A 23,333-nucleotide genomic window follows, 5' to 3' on the forward strand; every position below is an offset into this window, starting at 1 on the left:
GATGAAATTGTAAAAATTAATTAACTTACGTGCGGAGGTGCAACATGCTGACAGATTTTAAATCATTGACAAGCTGATTCTTACCTGCGAACAGAATAAGCAAAATATAATTAACTATTGAACATCACACGGGCAAAGACCAGACTTTGATTGGCTCTGTTGCCAACTCTTTTACAGATGAACAGCAGTCCAATGACAATGGAATAACAGAAGAATTTGAATGCTTTTCAATGGTACCTTGCCTTCATTAGCGGTATAATTGGAAAACAACTTTAGTTTAGTACAGTTGCATAACGTGAAACGGGTTGAAAATTGTTTTTTTTTTTTTTCAAATGAACCACTGGAAGTTGACAATTGTAAATGTAGAAAGTTGATTTATGTACTTGATATTTTACCAAATTTTTGCTTCATACAATACTTATGATTTTATGTGTTTGGTACAAGATGACCTGACAAACAGGTCTATGCCCTAGTCGTTGCTCTAGAAGAAGCGAAGGAAATACTTTTAAAGTGAGGATACTTTTGAGCAGCACATACTAGTAAATATTTGTTTGAAGTACACATACATAAAATTTGCTGCTACAGCGCACTCAGGCGTTCTGTGACACCCAAACGCCACATGTGCCTATCTTCCAGTGGTTCTTTTCGTCAACGCTCTGCCGCCATCCTTTCGGTTTGAAGTATTTTCTAAAATAAATTAATAAATTAAAAGGAAGTCTTTTCCCCATTTCCAGGGATTTTTGTCGTACTATTTTTATAAAAGAGGCAATAATGATGAAAAAGTACGCGGGAATGTGCTGAGACTTCCATTTTTGAAAACTTTCCGATGGAACAGAGTAAACGGATCTTCTGAACGAATTCAACTAAAGACCTCAAAACTGGCTACTTTGCATTTTTAAATAACTAATTAATAACAAAATGCTTTATTTAGCTCGAGGTAATTTATCAGGATGAGAAAGAAGTCAGGATGGCATATGAATTAAATGACGACAACGCAGTAGCTGCAGGGGGCATTCATCAGTGAATTTAAAAGAGCTATTATTGAAGATGGCTTCCTGTAAACAATTCGAGAGAAACGTCGTTTTTTATTATTTTTATTAACGAGTACCTCCAACTAGGATAACGCTGCGATTCGTAAAAAAAAGAGATGAATGAATAACAACGGTCGTTAAAATTCAGTAAAAAAAACCCCTCGTGTCGGTGGATACCTTGTTACGTTAGCGTACTTCCATTGTTCCCTATTAAAAGTAATTGGTGGGATTGATTGCTGATCGTTGGGCGTATTTATCTAAAAAGAAATTAAGTTAATAATAAACTTTTCAGATCAGGTAACCGAAGTTCGTCGTCCTAGAAACCGAAAATCAGCGTACGTTAACAAGGTCTTTCTTAAAAAGTTTTAGTGTCACTAGTACAATCTTCGAAAACTTGAACAGTATAGTTCGGTTTCCATAACTGAAAATTGGACCGCGTTTAGCAGAAAGGAACCAAGCCACAACAGCTATCGCCAAATTTAACTGGGCAATTTCATTTCTTACAAGAAAACGTTATGCGGATTTTTTTTGCAAATTTCAGTGGATGTTCAGCATAGCGCGAAGCTAATTCCTTAAAATTTTCGAAGGAATCCGCACACATGTTTTCTTGTAAAAAATGAAATTGCCCAGTCAAATTTGACAATATCTGATGTGGCGTGATTCCTTTCTGCTAAACGCGGTCCAATTGTTGTCTTCTGGACAGAGGCGTAAGAAGGGGGGGCAGGGGGGGGCCTGCCCCCCAGAATTGGAAATAGTATCATCTGCCCCCCCCCCCCCAGAAATTCTGGATGGTGCAAAAACACCTTCTTCAATGGTAAGTTTCTGTCGCGGTGGCCCATGAGAGGATGCCTATAAATAGAATAACCTGTTGAATGCAACAATTTCAAAGTATTTTAACCTTTAAATGCATAAAACAGGGTGATTTTTACGCAGAAATTGAAGGAAGATTAGCGCAACAAGTGCCTCGAAATCCGCTCAAATAGCGTTAAAATTTCAAAAATTTACCGGGGGAGGCCCCCTGCATCCCCCATTGAGCTGGGGGGGGGGATATGGAATATCCTCCAGACCCCCCGGTGGTGGGGGGCCAGGCCCCGCAGCAAAATGATCTAGCTACGCCTCTGATTAGTCTCTTGCAGAGGGGATAGATAGGTGCAGATAGGTGCTTTTTTTGGATTAGCCAGAACTTTAAGTTCCATGGTGCAAGATATAGAATGCATTTATAAGGCTCACATCGCAGTCGTCTGCTGAATCTTATATGACTGAAATAAATGTTAGTTCTGCCGTAAAATCTTTTGGAACCAGGCAAGTTTTAGTGAACGTTTAGTTAACTGTTAGTTTGTGAACGCCGGGAGAGCCTTCAAATACTGGCTATACTTCCCGCTTTATCGGGAGGGTAGTTTAGTTGCGTGACACAACTGAACTCTTAGAACGCCTTCGAATCTGGCGATACTTCCCGCTTTGCCGAGAGGTTAGTTTAGTTGCGTGACCCAACCGAACGCTTAGAACGCCTTCAATCTGGCGACACTTCTCGCTTTGCCGAGAGGTTAGTTTAGTTGCGTGACCCAACCAAACGCTTTGAACGCCTTCAAATCTGGCTATACTTCTCGTTTCTCCGGGAGGTTAGTTTAGATGCGTGACCTAACTGAACGCAACACATTGTTAGTTCACTCATTCTACTGCACGCAGCAAGCTGATACCATCAAAAAAAGCATTACAAACAGTGTTTTGAGGGTATCTGATATAAACTTGCAGGAAAGGATACTTTGACTTTTCCCGATTTTTCCCGAATAATATAATCGAAATTCCTGGATATTTCATAAAAATAATTACTATTGGTAGAACGAAAAATGAACAAAATGTCAGCCTTCAATTAACTGCAAAAGACAGAAACATGTAAATCTTTTTTCTTCCGGTATTCATCATTCGACTGGCTGTAATTTCAATTCTTTATTGAAATTTATTCCTCTTTTAACTATCACAATTATGACTTGAAAGCATCCAGCACCAGACTGGGAGTCGGCTTGTTTTTTTTTTCCTTCAGATTTTGAGTCGTTTCAAGATGTTTCAAATTTCATGTCTTTCATTGAAATTCCTCACTTTCCCCTGATATTCCTGACCTGACAAAGTCCCTGGCAATTCTCTACACTGGAAAAAAAAAGTCTCTCGGATATAGACAGGGTGTCTACTAAAAACAGGCTAACCAAAAATCAGTACTTTTACAGTGCTTTTTCGGTACATTCCCAAGAAATTCGGTACCTCTACAATAGTAAAATTCAGTACTTTTTCAGTACCTCCAATTAACGAAATTCGAAAAATTTTAATAATTTGAATTTCTCGCTCAAATTACGTCAAAGTGACAAAAAATTCCGGACCTTCTTGCGGAATTTCCGCACTTTTTCAGTGCTTCCGGACCGCCCTTAAATAATCAGTACTTTTTCTGGACTTTCCGGAAATTCCGGACTTGTAGACACCCTGTATAGAGTCCAGATTCTAAAAAAAAATGACAAGGAAAATACTCTTGATTGCTCTCAATTAGATTTTTGCTTGAATCGAGAGCTAAGCTTCATAATTTTACCAGATTCGAGCAAAGATCGGACTGAGTCAGGAATTCTCTCTTTGTCAATTTTTCTAAGAGTCTATGGACTCCAAATCCAAGAGACTTTTCGTGTGTTTTCGGGGTTTCCAAACGCCGTGATTTTAGTACTATGAGGGAGATAGCAACACGGGCACTCTAAAATATTTTGTCTCCGGGAGGAATAGCAACGAAACTTGGATCAGCGAGTTCGAAAACACACCGGAGTCTCGAAAACTCTGAAAAACAAATTGTTTAGGAAACTGCGCAGCGGGCGAAGAAGTTGCTTTAAGAAAAACCTTTTAGGTGCCAAAAGCAAGGTACTTAGAGACTTTGTAAAGCATCAAGTTGAAATCGATACACCATGTTTGATGACCGAGAATTAAGCGTTAAAAATTTCCGAGTTGGTGTGTTTTCGTTCTCATCGACTTTCAGATACTGATTTTTCATAGTCTGCCTTAAAAATTTACATTTTTAGACCTGAATAACGCTTGAATATTTATGTAACTTGTTGGTACAAGGTATACTGAACCGAAAAAAGAAAACCGCAAAATCGGATGGTCACCCGTTTCCCTTGAAATGGCCAAAAATTGGTATTTCCAATGAAATACTTCGATTCTTCCCTTTTCCCGTCGCTGTTTCGAGCATTTCCGATTGCAATTTCGTAATGTCCTTTTGCGTGCAGATACTTCTATCCATGAGTGTTACTAAACAGTAAAAAAGTGCGAAAATCGAAAAAAATCCGAGTTGGTGTGTTTTCGAACTCACTGATTCAATTGTGATAGTACCCCAACTTGAGTTGCGATACTCCGCCAATTAAATGAAAATGCCCACATCATCATTCAATGTTGATACAGATTACGTTTAAAAATTTCCGAGTTGGTGTGTTTTCGTTCTCACCGACTTTCAGATACTGATTTTTCATAGTCTGCACTGAAAAATTTATATTTTTCGACCCGAGTAACGCTTGAATATTAATATAACTTGTTAGCACAAGGTATACTGAACCGAAAAAAGAAAATCGCAAAATCGGATGGTCACCCGTTTCCCTTGAAATGGTCAAAAATTGGTATTTCCAATGAAATACTTTGATTCCTCCCTTTTCCCGTCGCTGTTTCGAGCACTTCCGATCACAACTTCGAAATTTCCTTTTGCGTGCAGATGCGTCTATCTATAGGTGTTACTAAACCGTAAAAAAGTGAAAATCGAAAAAAACCCGACTTTATGTGTTTTCGAACTCACTGATTCAATTTTTCCAAGAGTCTGGACTCCGAATCCAAGCGACTTTTCTGTGCTTTTGGGGTTTCCAAACGTGCCGGAGCCCTGATTTTTGTACTATGCGAGAGATAGCAACACGGGCACTCTAAAATATTTTGTCTCCGGGAGGGACGGCAACGAAACTTGTAAAACGGTTCGATGCGAGCGGAGCGTTTCCATTACAAGAGAGGGTCCGATATCGCCGCTAATAAAGTCATCGCCGAGTGTCGTTATTACGGTTGTTTGTTTATTTTCCTCTCCTTTTCGGAGGCGCGGCGCAGGCTGCCTTTGTCTTTTTAATTAAATTGCCCGTAATTCAAATCGGAGAGCTTTCCGTCGCCGAGGTTACGCGTCGCGAGGGAGAGGCATCGCTAACGGCCGTCGGGAAATGAAAATCGAGCCGCTACACATTAGCTCCGAGGGAGCGGACGATGAGGCAACAAGTTGGACGGACTCGAAACAGGAAGAAACCGAGACGTATTTTGGAGAGAAAATAATTGAGTTAGATACAAATTGATAAAGCACAAAAACATAGCTCGAATATATACAAATAAAGAAGGAGAGAATTTAAACATGGGTAAACAAGGCTAAAACATTAAAAACACTAAAAGGCAGGACGTTTCGAGCTTTTACCAGCTCATTTTCAGCTGCAAAACCTTAAAAAAACAAGAAAAAAATTGAGTGGCGACCTGACCCTAGCCGTTATCACGTAACCACACAAGAGAGGCTACGTGATGACGGCTGGGGTTAGGTCGCCACTCAATTTTTTACTTTTTTTTGCGTTTTTGCAGCAGAAAATGAGCTGGGAACAGCTCGAAACGCCCTGCCTTTTTGGTGTTTTTAATGTTAATTTAGCCTTGTTTACCCATATTTTAATTCTCTGCTCCTTTAGTGATAAAATTGATCCAGGTTGTATCGTAATATTATACGGAAAAACGAAATTCCGTATGATTCCGTAATTTTTTAGGAGCCTGGACTCAGACTCCAAGCTACTTTTCTATTGGTGTGTTTTCCGGGTTTTCCGGACGTGAAGAAACCTTGATTTTTCTTACGGAATTTCGTCGTTTTTCCAGACTAAGGAATGTACTTTCATTCTACGGTTGCAAAATTAACTCAAACTATCATAGTTTATAAACATACGACAGAGCAATTTCTGTCAATAATTTTGCTTGTCATCGGAGGGTTAATCAGTGAAATTTCCAGTCAGAACTCTTTCTTTTCTCTCGCAAAAGAACGGAACTTCGTTTTAATATTACCAAATTTTCCCGAGCACATTGCATTTTAACCAAGAGAATTTTGGGAATTTCTAACTGAAAATTTCACTAATTTTTCTCATGATCTCAAGCAATAAGATCAAAGAAATTTTCAACTAAAATTATGCGGGCTTACTCCCGTTAAAAATTTTAATATTCGAGTCGATTTTGCAACCTTGGAATCAAGTTACGTTTCTTTCGTGCCGAAAACGACGAAATGTCCTACCGATTTTTTGAGCGAAAGTACGATTCTTCATGGGTGAAAATGTCTCAAAATTGAAATGTATTCATGTTCTGTAGAATGGGAAACGACTGGTTTTGTAAATGACTAACGAGTGCTTCTTATAATAACTTTAAGTAACAGATGTTCTATCTTATCTAACCAACGTTGATTTTGGAGCGTTTGCGGAAGTGGGAAATTTGAATTTGCTGACACCGGTGTAAAGCATGAACACTAACTCCTCTTGGGCTAAACTTTTGTGGATATCTCATCAAATACGGTGTTTCATGATAGGCAGGTTTTGGTGTAAAATCAAACATTATTAGTTTTCGAATATAAACGTGCCGTTAATAGTCGATCAAGCCAACATTTCTGGTTGTGAGACTTTGATATGTTCCTGAGCGGGAAGTTTGAATTTATACTGGTTTTGATGTGAGCCTCGAGCGATACTTTTGAACTAATTGGACTACAATTTGCATTTAGGAACTATAATTTCTAGCTCAGTTTCGAAACAACGTATGTACCATCAGTTTCCTTATGCACATACGTGTTTTTACAGATAAGCCAAAAATTACAGTTCCGAATTGCAAAATGTAGTCCAATTGAGTTTTACTCTTTGAACAACTTCAACGGACACTGCGTGAACCCACCATGAAGAAACACATCTAAGGGTGTGTTTCTCTTAAGGTCACGTCTCGCCGTCCATTGATTCAATTTAATTTTTGTATTACGTCTCGCGACTTATAGCTTTGCTCAACAGTTATTCATAGCCGTATACCCACGCACGAATCACGCTACCACTTTGAGAGGCCATTAAATCACTGCGCAGAGGCAACATTTGAAAACCTGACACGAGTAAGTTAAACTTCCCCATGAAAAAAACATTAATGAAAGCCTCTCAAAAATACTTTCCCGGTAATTTTAACGCCACGAGAGGCACGTTACCGAGCCTTTGAGCGCGAGGGGGGGGGGGGGGTTGCGGCCAGAGACCGATGTTGCCATATCGCTCCATAACCTTTTATATATTTTTATAACCTTTTAAAAGTTCCTGTATTACGCGAAACACCCAGGGGGGAGGGGAGGAGGGAGTAGGTGTCTCTCGTCCGGGAGTCCCGTTATACTGAGAGTTAAGACAACCCCCCCTCGTGTCTATAATCCTAATAAGATAAATATTGCTAGTCTGGTCTTTGTATTTTTAAATTTATTTATTGTTAATTCATAATGTGCTCATGTAACAAAAAATCCTGATATTAATAAGATTAAGGTGTTTAGTAGAGGAATATCTATAAATCTTAATTGAATAATGTTGTGGGGAGGTCAGATCGATCCCATCCTTATATCGTCACCTTCCAGGCAAAGTATCACAAGCGCCATGCGACGTTTAAAAATTTCCGCCGCCATTTTATTTTTTTACTAAGAAATTGTTGGTTGAATCTGTTCGAAAATTTCACTAAATTTTATCGGCAGCACAAAGAAAATTCTGTGTAATTTTCGGACAGCTTCGTTGAACAATTTCTCTATAAAAAAATATAATGGCGGCGGAAATTTTTAAACGTCGCATGGCGCTTGTGATACTTTGCCTGGAAGGTGACGATATCTGGGCTTAATCTATAATAAAGGTACATTCAGAAAAATAAAACCAATAATTAGATCTCTGAAATATTAAAGAAAATCACCCCAGCTCTGATTATATAATTAATTTTTAAAGATCGAGACCCTTCACAGATTTCACAGATTGAAAGTTTCTCGTAACCTTCGATCGGCTCATTCTCAAATTCCTTTCTCCGTTCCTCCTCTCATTCCCTTTGTCCCTTGCCAAACCTGCAATGCCCCGGTTCATTCCAGATTATAATCTTTGCAATTGGTGGAAATGTAATCCTTATTCCCGTTTGTGACACTGTGGGGGCCTAAAATACGGGAACCAATCAGAAATGGATTCACATTGTTTTGACTCTCAGTAAAAAGGGACTCTAGTCCGGGTATTTCGTGACGGTGCCAGTTACACTCAATCCCACGTATCGCGTCACGTATTGCCTCAAGTTTGCAAAACAGCTCAAAGTTCCGAGGAAAATGAACATTTTTCTTGGCAGCTCGAATTCTTTGGGAAAACATGAAAAAATTGAAAGGAAAAATTTTGGTCTGGCGAAAGGTTCAACATACGGAAAAAAGTAATCCTCAAGCGATCCATAATGGTCTTAAGTTCCTTCAAATAGCTACAAGCTAATTTATTTATTCGTAACTACTTCTTCCACTCCTGCGATTATTCAGTCAAGCAGCAGAATCAACCTCCAGTTTTCAGTCCGATGGAATATTGGTGACACGCTTGTGCAGTCCATGACGTCATTCCGTCGCTCCTCTAACGTAAGAGCGTATCTACACAACTAAAGATGAGCCTTATCGTTCATTCAACTTATTCCTTTCTTGGACTCAGATGGAAATGAAGTTACGCCGCGCCAGTAAGTCAGAGGAGCAACGATAGACGCTACTATACTGGAAAAAAAAAAAAACATTGGATCTAGAGTCCAGACTCTTGAAAACATCGACAAGAAAAAGGACTCTTGATTCAATCAGATTTAAGCTTAAATCAAGAACCAAGCCTCTTAATTTGAGTGGATTTCCTCTTGATTTAAGCTTAAATCTGATTGAATCAAGAGTCCTTTTTCTTGTCAATGTTTTTAAGAGTCTGGACTCTAGATCCAATGTGTTTTTTTCCAGTGTAGTGTCACGTCACAGAAAAGCGATATATATCGATTTATTCGCATTGGTAGTATGGAATAGGTTATGCCTATGTTATTGTTTGGGTCGAATTCGATATAATGGAGCATCCCTGTGATGACTTCGCCACCATAGCGTCTATAGGGTCATCGATTACGTTACCGAGGCCATAAAAATAACGAAAATGTAAATCGACATGAGTGAACATTTGTGATTAAGGCAAGCAAAAGGGCGTATATGATCGAAAGTAAATTGCTCAGAATGATGGCAAACCAATTTGGGGCAACAAAATAGGTTCGCAGTTTTGATGCCGAACGCTGTTTCTTACTCCCGAGATCATTCGGTCAATATATTTTAAACCATAATTTGCATGCTTAAAATGCGTTTCTAAAACTGGGAGCGGCTCCGGCAGCTGCGTTATTCTCAAATTTTTTTATCAATAATTCTCTACACTGGAAAAAAAAAACACATTGGATCTAGAGTCCAGAATCTTAAAAACATCGACAAGAAAAAATACTCTTGATTCAATCGGATTTTTGCTTGAATCAAGAACCAAGCCTCTTGTTTGAGCGGATTTCCTTTAGATTTAAACAAACATCTGATTGAATTAAGAGTATTTTTTCTTGTCAATGTTTTCAAGAGTCTGAACCCTAGATCCAATGTGGTTTTTTTTCCCAGTGTACCTTTGAAACACACCGGAAAGGTCAATGTTTCGAATTTCTGGGTGTATTTTGGGTGAAATAGTGCATAATCAACTACTTCAAGCTGCGGTGTGGGAATCTTCTTTTTCTCTAAATTCTAAAATCTAAATGGCCCGCCTACTCTTTCCTTTATCACAAGCACTCCAAGATGACCGCTATAGACAGCTGTAATGACCGAATTAGACCATGCTGATTATATGCGCTGATAAGTTATTTGGAAGAACTACGAAGTCCGTAAACATAACTTATGCTTGGTTTCTTTTTCTAAATTGGTTCCAGAAATGCAAGGAAATCAACTCTGCTTTTGGTTTCTCTCTCTGAAAAGATTTAAATTCCTTTGCGTTCATGAGAAGGGAACCAATTCATTACAAATCAAACGAAAACTAAGTTTTTCGTAGGAGATATGACTCCCTCGGCCAGAGTTAAAGAAACAGAACTCCTGTGGTTTGATCAAATTAAAACCTTGAAACTCCTCTTTATGAGAGACGAAGAAGAGATTCTACGATATACAAACACCTTGTTTTCCGAAGAAAAAAAAAAACTTGGTCTCTTTTTATCAGACGTGGTCAGATTCTTGCTCGATTTGGCCCCGCCGCTAGGTGACTCTGGTGGAATGTGTTAAACGCGTCGGTATAATGTGGTTATTACGTGAATAATTTATGAAGTCGATATTTTCAGTTCACCGGATGAGACGTAAACTGGAACAAATATTTCAAAGGGCCCTTTTTTCCGCCCTGTCCCCTCCCCCCCCCCCCCCCTCCCACACCGCACCGCGCTTTACAAGCCACACGCGATAGCAGATTAAAATCGTCGACGGATTAAACCGCTCCAACGTGGGTGAGCGTAAATGCATCCTGGTTTTAGACAACGGACGCACTCCGTCGATAATGCATGACGTCATGATGAGGACACGACGGCTTGGTAGCATCAGACCGATTGGATGATACTTTATTGATTATTACATGGGAACGGCAACCTAAAATTGCGCCTACAAAATACTAACGCTTCCGACCCTGATCGATACATAGCATTCATAAGATACGGATTTATCGATCGAGGTCGAGGTCATTCGATAACGATTCAACAATCAGAGGTGAAGTGGTGGGAAATACATGCTTGATGTTATCGCGCGTGGTGTCGTGTCAACCACAACACGAAAGTCAGACTCTGAACATGTTTAGCAAGTCTGATCATCACAGTTTGTCGAAAAAAATTTCAGCTTAAATCAAGATAAGACAAATTCTTGGCGGCAAATTCAAGAATTATCATGTTTCAGCCAAGCACCTTTTTTTCAGCTGCAAAGTTCCAGGATTTACGGACAACCTCTCAGAATTCGTAATTTCGGATCAAAATAACACTGTTTTTATGTTGAAGTTTTTTTTTCTCCTAAAAAAAATCCTTCTGTTGAAGGTGCGGCTCCTCAAATTTTTGAAAAGTCAATTTTTTGTATGTATTCTTCAGCCTTCAATTACGTTTGCTTTGACAACCATGAAACCATATGAAATTGATCATCGCAGATTTCAATTCTAAGCAGCATCCTATTATCGGAACCTTTGCAAGGTAGGTCTAGGTTTTTCATTCGATAAATATTTCTCCCTCTTATATGGGATTTTTCGACCAGAATTTAAGGTCATCTTCATTAAAAAAAACCAAATACGCCGTACAATTTCAACAGATTTTTAAACAATGCGTCTATTGCGGCGTAATCTCTGTTATTTATTTGACTAATCTGTTTTTGCAAATTGTTTTCCAAGTCTTAAAACTTGAGAAAATGATGTCAAATCAAAATTACTACTCATGGTATGAGTTTTTTCAACTTTGAAGGCAACCTAGTGTAGCTGGTAGGTCGCAAGAAAAAAACGATAATTCCTCATGAGTCCTTAAATATAGTCCTGAAGTGCGATGATCCATTGGATGCTGATATAGGGTTGGAAATTCAATAAAGTCTACTGAGACTTACAATCGAAAAGAAATCGACTAGAGAATCTTCCCCCTTAAAGCGATGAAGCATTGTTTACTTTTTTACCCAAGAAAAAAAAGAAAAATGAAAATCCGTAGATACAGGATCAACCTCATACGGCTAAACGATAAAAAGCAAATTTATAGGCGGATTCGAGAATGACAAGATGAAGACATTGATTTTTCAGGCACTTCGAGACCGTAGCTCTGAGAGAAAAATTTTGTGCGCGTGAAGGACTTATTTATAAAACCAGAAAAGAACCCTGAAATTTTGTCCTTGAGTTCCATAACAACACCCTGTATAAAAACACGTCAACATTGTTTTAGTGCGTGATTCGACTCAAGTCGATTTTGGTCCTTTTATGAGCGAGACGTTTGGATTTACGACAGACTGGCACGAAGAATTCTAATGTCTCACTAAAGAATCGATGTACGAATTTTTCATCACACTACACATTACTGATTTTCGACATGGACAATGGATACGGAATCAAGTGAGCCAAGGCTCATTCTACAACTATGATGAGATCCAGTGAATTGATTTTGATTTCGAGAATTCACTGACAAAAGAAAGATAGAAGAGAGGTGCCCTATTCGTGCATCTTGATTACACTGACAATGAATAGCATCTTGATTACACTGACAATGAATAACAGTGATGAATCTAAAAAGGTAGTATTTGGGTTTCTGCTTTCTATATTTCCACCCTCCCTGGTAAAGAAATTATATTAGCGATAGTATTATTTTACGTGAAATGCAGAGGATTTTCTCATCTGCAGGTCGATTTTTGAATTATCATCAAACGACCTCGATTTTTAGGTCTCTATCTCGACAAAGCTATTTGTCAATCAAGGTGATTGATAATAATTTACTAATCTAGGTGCAGAAGTATCGCACTGAAAGTTCCTGGCAAAATAAGACTAGGAAAAAACTGTATAAATAAATTAAAGTTCAGATAATTAAAATCAGGAAATCGCTAAGAAATATTCTGTACACGTATTGTAAGGGGCCGTTCAATTATTACGTAAGCAACTTAAGGGGGAGGGGGGCCTGAACTTGCCTTAAAAGGTCTTACGAAGCGAAAAGGAGGTTAGCTGACTCTGACGTAAGCTTCCCTTAGTGAAAAAAATAAAATTTTTGATAAAGAGAATTTTTCATCAATTTTTGAGGTTTTCTCTGTTATTTTTAGACCCTAACTCATCCCCCATAATTCAAAAGGGAGAAGAGAGTTAGTCTTCCGGATGTCTTAAGTGGGAGGGAAGTGGGTCAAAAAGTCGGTCAAAATGGTCTAAAGTAATACTTGCGCTACCCCTAAGGAGTTCTCTCTCAGAAAACGACAGGAAAAATCGGAGTAAAATTGAAAAGTTTTATTCAACTTGCAACCCCGTAAAACATCACGTTAGTGGTGTTAAAACAACATGAATTTTCAGGCAAAGTTGCCGCTGAATCGCGCCATCAAGGAAAAAGCGCAAGTGAGGAATTAATGGGCCGGAAATTAAGCTGTCCTGAAACAGGAACATAATTCAGGGCACTTTTGACAATTTGATTCAATTTGGCCGGCAGGTAAAAAAAAGCGCTCTGCATCTGGAGGTAACTCAATTCATTTAACTCAATAACCCGGTGACACGGAGGGGGCGGGGGCGTGTCAGCGGGGCAATTTGGAGGGTAAGGAGGGGTAACCGAGGGGGGGGGGGGGGGTTGAGGAAAGGCGGCAGGCTAACGAAATTTCTTGAATGGAGGCTAAAAAATGAAGCGTGAACGGCGAGTAGACTTAGATTTGTTCGTCAAAGTAGGGGGTGCGCCACGCATTCGACGTTAGATTCCGCGCTTGGAGTCAGATGATTGATGCTCCACCCCTCTCCCACCCACCCCTTTCTCTTCGCCTCTATCTTACTGAAAAATATCAAAAGAATCTTTTCTAAATCTTCGCTGAGCTCTTATAAGCCCGGGGCGACTTTGGGTCAGCGCAGCCGCGCGTATCTTGTCCTACGTATTTTGGGACAACTTACTCGAACCAAATTCAATACAAAGCTAACCTATATACCATGAGAGGGCGATTATGGGCGATTTAACGCGCTTCTACAGCGATTTAGCTAGGGCTTTTGATACAACTTCAATAAACGGGCTGAGAAGCTCTATACTCTGGGAAAATTTCTTACAAGACCCCTAGAAACGATTACTGACGAAGAAAATTCTGTTAACTCACGGCAAAAAAACCGATTCTCCCGAGGAGCAGTGATCACAATAAGTTGCGAATTGATCGGAGAATGTATCGCGATTTTACCGACGTCAATTTATTGAAACATCATCGGATAAAAAATTGCGATAAATTACGAAATCATCGCATCAATTTGCAATTGAATCATATTTGTATCGACGGCGATTCATCGCAATATTATCGAACGAAAAATCGTGATAAACTAAGATAAAATTCCAAATTCATCGATCTCGATTTTAACGATATAAAATTGTGACAAGATTGAGGATAGTCGCTCAGATGTTGATAATCCTAGCCATTTTCTCGCCAAAAAATCGTAAAAAAAATCGCAACTTAATTTCAAAATACCACACAGAAAAAAAAACTTTGGCCGTGGAAGCAGTACTGACGGGCTTTATATCTCGCGCGTTCCAGGCTCAGAGGCTTAAAGTTCCGGGCGCAATTCAGACTCTGATCCCGGAACAGGCGGTATGTCTAAGTACCGCCCGTAATTTTATGTCAGTGCACTGGAAAAAAACCACATTGGATCTAGAGTCCAGACTCTTGAAAACATGCAGTGACAAGAAAATTGACTCTTGATTCAATCAGATTTAAGCTTAAATCAAGAACCAAGCCTCTGAATTTGAGCGGATTTCCTTTTGATGAAGCTTAAATCTGATTGAGTCACGAGTCCATTTTCTTGTCAATGTTTTCAAGAGTCTGGACTCTAGATCAAATGTGTTTTTTTTTCCAGTGTGCACGATTTGGGCGTTGGAAAGCGGGACTTGGGTCGATTTCATTGATTTAAATAATTTAAAAAAATCGATATTTTTATAAAATCCATGGAAAATGCGCATCTTTACGTCATGCAACTTGGCATAGTACACGTGGCTGGGCGATGCGACGGTTGACAAGAGCGACGAGAACAAGATCATTAGTGATCCCGGGAGTGTTGACCGAATTGGGGCGTTGATTTTCAAAGAGTTGAATGAATCAAAGGCTTTTGTGGCTGTCGCATTACAAAGTTCAATAAACGGGAAACTTGGGGCATTAGCGGGCCGAGCGAAGTTTCCGCGCCAAGCCGCGCCGCGCCGGGAATTAAGTATAGACGGAGGCCGAGAAAGGAAGTCAGCGAGGAGGACGAGGAGAAGGAGGAGGAGGAGGAAGGGTTGAAAGTTTTGAGATTTCACGCTCCTTGCGACTCACGACTCACCCTCGCGCTCGAGCGGTGATAATATACGCGCGTAGAGCCCGCCGATAAACGCTCCGAGACATAACTGCCAAGTAGCCGCAACAAAATACTCTTGACCCTCATTCCTTCATACTAGTCTCTTCATGTCGAGAGAAGCACCATGAGGAATCTACTCCTGAAAGCCCTAGCACTGGAAAAAAAAGAATCTTAAATTTGCCGCCAAGAAGTATTTCTTCTTAAATCAAGAATTTTGCTGGTTAATATAAGCTACTTTTTTGCTTAACCCAAGCATTATTTTTCTTGAATCAAGAAAAAGTCAGCTTAAAGCAAGATAAAGAAAATTCTTGGCGGCAAATTCAAGAATTATCATGCTTGATCCAAGCTACTTTTTTTTTTCAGTGCTGATGAGACTGATCTGGACTGGGTTAGAGTAGAGTCCTACATATTATGCCATAGATATGTCACTACACATTGCCTGCAACTCAATTCTAACCGCGTGCTGAACGTATGATGGAGCTGGGGTAAAAAGTCAAAACGCCTTCAATTCACCGTGTATGCAACATGGATATACATACATAGTGTGCGAATAGTTGTATCTGCGTCTTGACCCAAATGTCGCTTGCTGCAGCTAGAGTCCCTTTATTCTGAGAGTCAAGACAATGTGAATTCATTTCTGATTGGTTCCCGTATTTTAGGCCTCCACAGCGTCACAAACGGGAATAATGATTATATTTTCACCGATTGCAAATATTATAATCTGGAATGGACCAGGTAATTACGGGTTAGGCAAGGAACAAACGAAATGAGAGATGGAGCGGAGAAAGGAATTTGAGAATGGGCCGATCAAATATTACAAAAAACTTTCGTAAGAAATGAAAATCACTAGAAAAAAGCCGCTGCAGCTAACCTGTGAATTTGAAATACTTATCGATAGGGCCGAGAGCACATATTGCGAAAAAGCAATATTACGGAGTAAGACTTTTTATGCGACAATTTATGCGGAATCAGAGTTCTTCCCGTGCTTTTATAATTATTGATCAGTGTACCTACTCTCGCAATTTAAATCAGTACCACTGGATAATACGAGTTCATAGTAGGTTGGCTGCCCTTTTAGACAGGAATGTGGGAATGGGTTGTTCAAAGATTTAAAAAAAACGTCCGATTTGTGTAATCATTATTCCCGTTTGTGACATCCATAATCCGCGTTGTCTCAACTCTCTCTATAAAGGGACTCTAGGTCAGGTTATAATTAGACGATCTACTTTTTTACACGAAAACGAACGGTTGTGCGGATTCGTGTGCACATTTCATTGTATTTACACCATGGTCTAAACATTATCAAAGTAATCCGCACAAACGTTTTGTTGTAAAAAAAAATTAAATGGCTCCGTTTTTGGCGATAGCTGATGTGATTTGGTTTTTCTGCTAAACGCGGTCCGCGAAGGCATGATCTCTGAGGTCCAAAAAATAAGAAACAGCCTGTAATATTTGAGTTAAGATTGTCTAGCTTTTCCTACAGTCTAGCAACCTTGATATGGGGTTCTGGGAAAGGGAGCTCCTAGTCGTAAGACTCCGTACTGAAAGCCTTAACATCATTATTCCTGTAAAAGGAAGCTTATGCCCGGCTGCCCCTAAGAGCGCCGAACGTGGCCGTGGATTGGCCATCCCAGCGTCACCGCCGCACAGTGGATCGAGTCGATCAGAGAAGTCGGTCATGACGTTTCAACTAAAACTGCAAATTTTCATGTTTAATTCGTCAAATTTTAATGCTTAAGTGGTGCCTTTAACGGCAAATTTCACAAGGAAACCAATACAACCACTTTTAAAACCTCAGAGTTGTGTATGAACGAAGTTAGGTTAGGTTTTAAAGTGTACAAATTTTGTCCGGCCTCTCTCATTGACTCGATCCACTGTGCACCACGCCGCGCCGGATGAAGCTATACTTTCAAAAGAGAACTAATAACACTGTATAGTTAGGAATGAAGTGCATAATTTTAAGAAGATTCGAGTGTGCGGGCAAAGCATCCGGTCAGCCGACTCCTAGAAAATTTCATTCTCTGAATAATGGTGAGGCGGAGATAGTTTAAATCGTGATTTTCGAAAGTCGTCTTATAAAATGCCTTATAGGAGTCGTCAAGAAGTTATTTGTGCTACTGTCATCGCATTTTACTGACTATATGTTATACAAAATTTGACAATAAAATTTGGACAGGAAAATAAACTGAATTACGTATGGAACAATGGTTAATGCCGAACACTTGCTGCATTAGATTTACCTATTTTTTCATTTTAAGTGACACTGAGCTCTGGAAAAAATGACTTCGGACGGACTGTTATACAACCACCAACAATGTCTGAAAGTTCAATGAACCACTGAGGGCCGTTTGTAAGATCTCTTGTCAACCTCTGGTCACCAAACCAGTAGTCAGACTCTGACCAGCAGTCAATCTGATAATCAGCTTAACTACTGGTTTGCGACAGAGAACAAGGGCTGACCGGGACTTGACTTGAAGAAAACCGGGAGTCCTACACATCTATACCTCTGGTCAGCTCAAACCACCAGTTTCACAAGCACCTGACCATAAGTCTTACATTCGGCCCTAAACGGGCTGAGAAATAAAGGATCACAAAGTATGAAACCTCATCTTAATTTCACGCCGAGTGTGTTGAAATATTGGAAAAATTCAGAATAAACTGATAAAATGAGGAAGTTGAGTTTACATTCAAATCATAGATTTCAAACTACCCGTTCACGAAAAAACCAAAACCAACGCGGTCAAATCGATTGTCTAAGTGAAACTCAAAATTAACAAATGACAAAATGAGCTCGAACGCCATGAAAAGTACTCTCCCCCTCTAATAAATGATATTTGTTACCATGCTTGACAAATTCAGTACACTAAGAAAATCAGTTCATTAAGTAGAACGGTGAAATTAAGGTAATTGATCGATGTGACACAAGTAGACTTGGCTTTGCTAGGTAGGTTAAGTTGATTATAAAACCATTTTTTCTCTTCAATGAGATTAATTTGGAAATTCTGAACACGTCCAAAGTGTTTTAAGTGAACATTATGATGAGAAATTGTTCATTTTTTGTTCCGCTGCTTAATTTTTGCCCCGTTTTGTGGTACATTATGTTCTACCCTCAGAAAACGGTGAATCAAGAGGGATGGAGATTTCAGTTACCATAAAAACAACCTAACTCGCGTTTTTAGCGCACGTGGTTCTGTAAAGTTCAAAAATTTACAGTCGTCGCACTAAAGCTAGTTCATACTTTTTAATTGGACTGAAGTTTATTTCCGTGACCGACCTCCGTTGATTTGATGGACTCATGCCATTGTTTTTCTTCTGCTCGGACGAGGCGTAGCGCGGTGGATGAATTCGTCGCTTGCCTGACATAAGGGCGTAACTACACATTGAGATGAGCCCGGAAAAGCATTGAGTTATATGGACAACAGGACTCATTGTCAAGTGTAGTTACGCCCTTATGTCAGAAAGGCAACGATTTCTCTCATGCCTGCCGGCTGCATTCGATCCCATGTTGTGTTTATGACATTCAGTGGCGAGAAATTTTTCATGAAGGGGACTACGGTTAAAAATGTCTGATGGGAAAAGGGGGATCGTAAAGTAAAAAAGTTCTATAAATCATACGAAATGAGTTTTGGATGGAACATTTTCAAGGATGGAAATGAGGGGAGGGTCCAGACCCCCTTGACCCCTCTTGCTACGATACTGATCAACTTTGGACTGGATTGAACTAAAAAAGAACACGAGAAGGTAAACCGCCGAACTGGGGAGGAATGTCATTTGAATAATCAAGATTTTGCAAAATTTCAAGTAATGGAGAATTTGCACGCAATTTTTTTATTGCTTCATCTGAAAGTGCCTAATGAGCTGAGTTCGCAATATTTTTCATAATTTTTTTCTGACATGGGAAATTGGAGAAAAATTGATTTAAAAGTGAGAAAATGTGCCGCCTTGTGACGTCACCTGGCGGCATTTCCCATTTAAACACATGTATTTTAGCAGAATCGGTTATTTTGTCATATCTCCTCTAATAATTGCTCAATTTATGAATCAAGGGTATCTTCGTGTTCAGTTCACTCAGAGGATTCCACTTAAACAGGAAATTCATCAAATTTCAGACCCTTGCAAATTCTCCATTGTGTTGATTCGCTCTCTTTTGTTCAGGGTGTCCGCAAAAAATTAATTTTGGATTTTCCTGATTTTTCCTAATACTTTAAATAAGACTTCCGGATTTTAAGCGTGGATCAATAGAAACTCGTTTGATTTAAAAAATCAATATATGTCATGATATTGATCACATTTTTTTAAATGCTTAAAGTATTTAGAATTTTTTGATCCGTGACCAATTTTCCTGATCTTTTCGGGTTATAGGACATTTCGTCAACGATTTTTTGTCCGCGCACATGTTTTTTACAGTAGTTTACGTCCACGCGTTTTTTCGGAAGGGGAGTTTTGGACCACTTACCACTTGAGACCCAAAGTTAATTGGTCCACATGTACATACAAACGACAATTGCTTACGACGTTTTTGGATGAAAATGTTTAATGTTTTGGAAGAATGAGGGTTTGCTTGTTTTTTTTTTTTTTTTTTTTTTTTTTTTTTTTTTTTTTTGTTTTTTTTTTTGTTTGCTCCAATGGAGTAAAAATATATAATTTAGATTTTTGGTAAAAATGAGGGAGCGTCATTTCCATGAGAGAAGATTCACTAGAACTCTCTACACCTCTTTGGTGCAACAGGACTTAATTATCTTTCAAGAAAATCCCATATTTTATACCTGAACTGGAAAACCTTTTGATTTGCCTCAGCTAAGTAAAGGATCTCATATTTTTCCTGTGCATGAAAACTTCGCTTTGGCACTGGTTTGCCGCAGCGCCTCGAGCTACTATTTCGCCACGAAGGTGTTGCACAGTATCATATGAGATCGAAGGCACCCCAACGTATCAAGATTGATGGCATCTTTCAAAAGCACGAAGTTCCCTCGCAAATTAAATCGAGTGACGACAACAAAAAGAAGCGGTAGTTGAAAAACTTACTGTCCTAGTTTCTGTATTTAATTACGTTTAGTATGATTTTTAACTTCATTAGAGGAACAAGTGACCTAATTTAAGGAGAAATATCATCAAATTTACCGCCGAAAAGATTTCCTTATGAGTTAATACAGAAAATAATGTTTTCTTGAAGAAGAAAAGATGCTTTTGTGAGAAGGAAAGTCACATCAAGCAGTAACTCGGTTTTGTTCACCTAATTTATTCTTGATTCAAAATAAAATCTTCTTGACGGCATACTCAAGAATGTTCCTTTATCTCTCTTATTTCTCGACTTATTTTGCAAGGAAAGTTCCGTACTCTTAAAGGATGCCTGTCATTCTTATTGTTGGTTTGTTGGAGTGCCTTCAATTTAGTATAATACTGTACAACACCTCTATTGTGAAATAGTGAAGCGCCATGGCAAGTGGCACGCTGCGGCGCGGCCAGCCAGCCAGCACGCGGGAACGCGCACTGGCGCCTTCAAACCTAAGCAGATACTTCACGCATTGCGCAATGCTTGAGGTATCTGCTTAGGTTTGAAGTGAAGGCGCCAGTGCGCCTACAAACCTAAGGGATACCTCAAGCATTGCGCAATGCGTGAAGTATCTGCTTAGGTTTGTAGGCGCCAGTGCGCGTTTCGTGCTGGCAGCACGTCGCATCACTCCGCTTTACGCTAGTGACTACTAGGGGGCTACGCCCCCTGGCCGCTACGCGGCCCAACCCCCTGAAGGCGCTCCGCGCCATCAATGGACCGCTTCGCGGCCCTATTTTTACCCTCCTATCAGTGTTAGTTTTATTTTTACCCTAAAAAATTACGATATAAGGTATACTTTAATTTTAAACTTTACTTAAAATTACTTTAAAATTAAAAGGACGCGTTTTGGAATGACTGCTTGATGAAATATTGCAGTAAAACAATGAACAATGGTAAAGTCAAGTAATAATTTAGATTTCATGAGTCGGGGATCGAACCCACACCGAGTTCACAGAGGACGCATTCGACGTCTTAGACGACTCAGCCACCTCTCGACATGAGGTCGCAGGTGCGAATTTTGTGTAGATAAGTGTAGAGCTGATGCGCAGGCTACACAGCTACTGCGCAACCTCCTCGACCACTGCGCATCCTCCCGCGCATAGCGGTAGCAGTACCGGAGCATTCTGTAAACTCAGTCACTTTTATAACGTGATTTTAAAAAAACCTGGGTCCTTTTTCCAAAATCTGATTAAAGCGGGCTCATCTAGGGCCAATTACCTGCCGATTTACGCAAAAATCATGGAAATCGGCCCGGTAGAACGCTCAAACGAACTATGACAAAAAGTATAAATTTACATTGTTTAAATGGGAGAATTCGCAACTTTACCACGTAATATAAAAAAACCTGGGCCATATTTTGAAAATCTGAAAAGAGTTGGCTTATCTAGAGACAATTGTCCGTCGATAGCCGCAAAAATCATGAAAATCGGCCCGGTAGAACGCTGGAACTAAGCGTTACCAGTTTCGCAAAATTAGGAGGTCTTGGAGCTTATAGTATAGATTATATTTAAACTCGCGGAGTCAGCGTTTTTCAACTCATGATTTGCACACTCTTCATGTTTGCACACTCTGCATGGATTACTTTAACTTAAATTAAATTGAGACAAAAAATGTATACAAGAAAGGAAAATTTAATGTGTGTTGTGTCAATATTAAGGTGTTTCCTTGTCGTGTTTAATGATTTTCAAAGCACATTAATTTTTTCTTTTAAATTTTGTGCTTTTACTGTGCTGCAGCGTTATGTGAGCGCGATCTAACGCTCGAAATAGGACGTATTTGACTCTGGAAGATCGATGTACAAATGGGCTAAAACCGAAGATCGCGAGCTTCTCGGTTTTTTCCCTCTTTTATTCTTAAGTGCATATAGTTTCTTTCGACGCAACTACTGCTCATTGACTTTTAATATTGATGCCATTGCTTGGAAAAGGTTTTACAAATATTTGCCACGTTTTAAAAATGTGAATGTTTTTAAAATAAAGTAATATTTTTATTAAAAAAAAGTATTTATAAGGTTTATTTTTCATCGATTTTAGGGGTGGAAATAAAACCAATATTCACCCATGACAATTTAAAAAGATTGATCAAAAGGAGGAAATAACATTTCATTTAAAAAATGAGTTACCACATCAACTCTTCCGTCTCTCTCAATTTTCTCATTTCATTATTGTCAATATGATTTTTCATACGGAATAAAATATGACACTTGGACCAAGTCACTATTGCTTATATCACGCGTGGACGTAAACTACTGGACAAAACAGGTGTGCGGACAAAAAATCGTTGACGGAATGCCCTGAAACCCTTTTCCGAAATCCATCGAATTTCTTGATATTTTCCAGTTTTTACTGACGGTAGACACCCTTTGGTTAAAATAAAATAGAAGCGGAGATTTTGAAACACCGCAACGAGATGCGCGTTTTGCAGTTTCGCCGTCGATATGCGAGTTAAAAACACGTACTTCGAACAGCATAAATTGAAGCGTTGGGAGCAAAAAAGGCATTTCTTGTTTAGTGTCTAAAAATCTCAGCTTATGTTTCACCCGTTATAATAGAAGCAAATGAAAGTAATTTATTGTAACTTTCACTGGATACTCTATATGCTTTTACATTGCTGAATATGTAAAATTTCAAAGAATTGAGCCAATGGCTGCCTCTCTAAAATCAGAACTAGCACTGGAGATTCTGGAACATCGCAATCAAGAAATGCTCTTTTTGCACCCAACGCCTCGTTTGTGAGGAGTGCGATTTTCTAAGGAATGGTAGCTGCATTGTTAAAAGGTGCGAAAGCTTACCTTTAGAAGTGAAGCTAAAAGATCTGAGCCGATACGAGTCCTGGTCCGGCGGTGAATCGTCCGATTGATTTGTTGGCACATCCAAGAAAGCTGTCGACTTTCTTTGCTGACCGTGATACACTGAGTTTACCCTCCGCGCGCTACCCTTTCGCCGAAACCCCGAAGGAGAGTCTGTTACACCTGAAACAAATAAAAATATTTTCTTACTTCTAGCTATAGACCAAAATAAAAGAGTATAAAATGGATTCAGCTGTGGAATCCATAAGAATCAAACCATAAAAACACTATGAAAAACAAACGAGAAAAAACATGCTACCGAATCGAAGTTCAGAGAATGGTCGGTAGTAGCATGAACT

At 39.3% G+C, this 23,333-nt stretch overlaps 1 protein-coding gene across 1 annotated transcript in view; it reads right to left on the reverse strand.

Annotated features, from left to right (window-relative positions):
* The window catches only part of Rgk3 (Rad, Gem/Kir family member 3), a 263,342-nt gene that overhangs the window by 153,042 nt on the left and 86,967 nt on the right, over positions 1-23,333 (reverse strand). Inside the window, exon 2 of the mRNA XM_019058326.2 lies at positions 22,978-23,157. Coding sequence (XP_018913871.2) covers positions 22,978-23,157 — 180 coding nt within the window. The remainder of the gene's footprint in view (positions 1-22,977; positions 23,158-23,333) is intronic.

This window comes from Bemisia tabaci, chromosome 2 (assembly GCF_918797505.1).
Source record: "Bemisia tabaci chromosome 2, PGI_BMITA_v3".
Lineage (NCBI taxonomy): Eukaryota > Metazoa > Arthropoda > Insecta > Hemiptera > Aleyrodidae > Bemisia > Bemisia tabaci.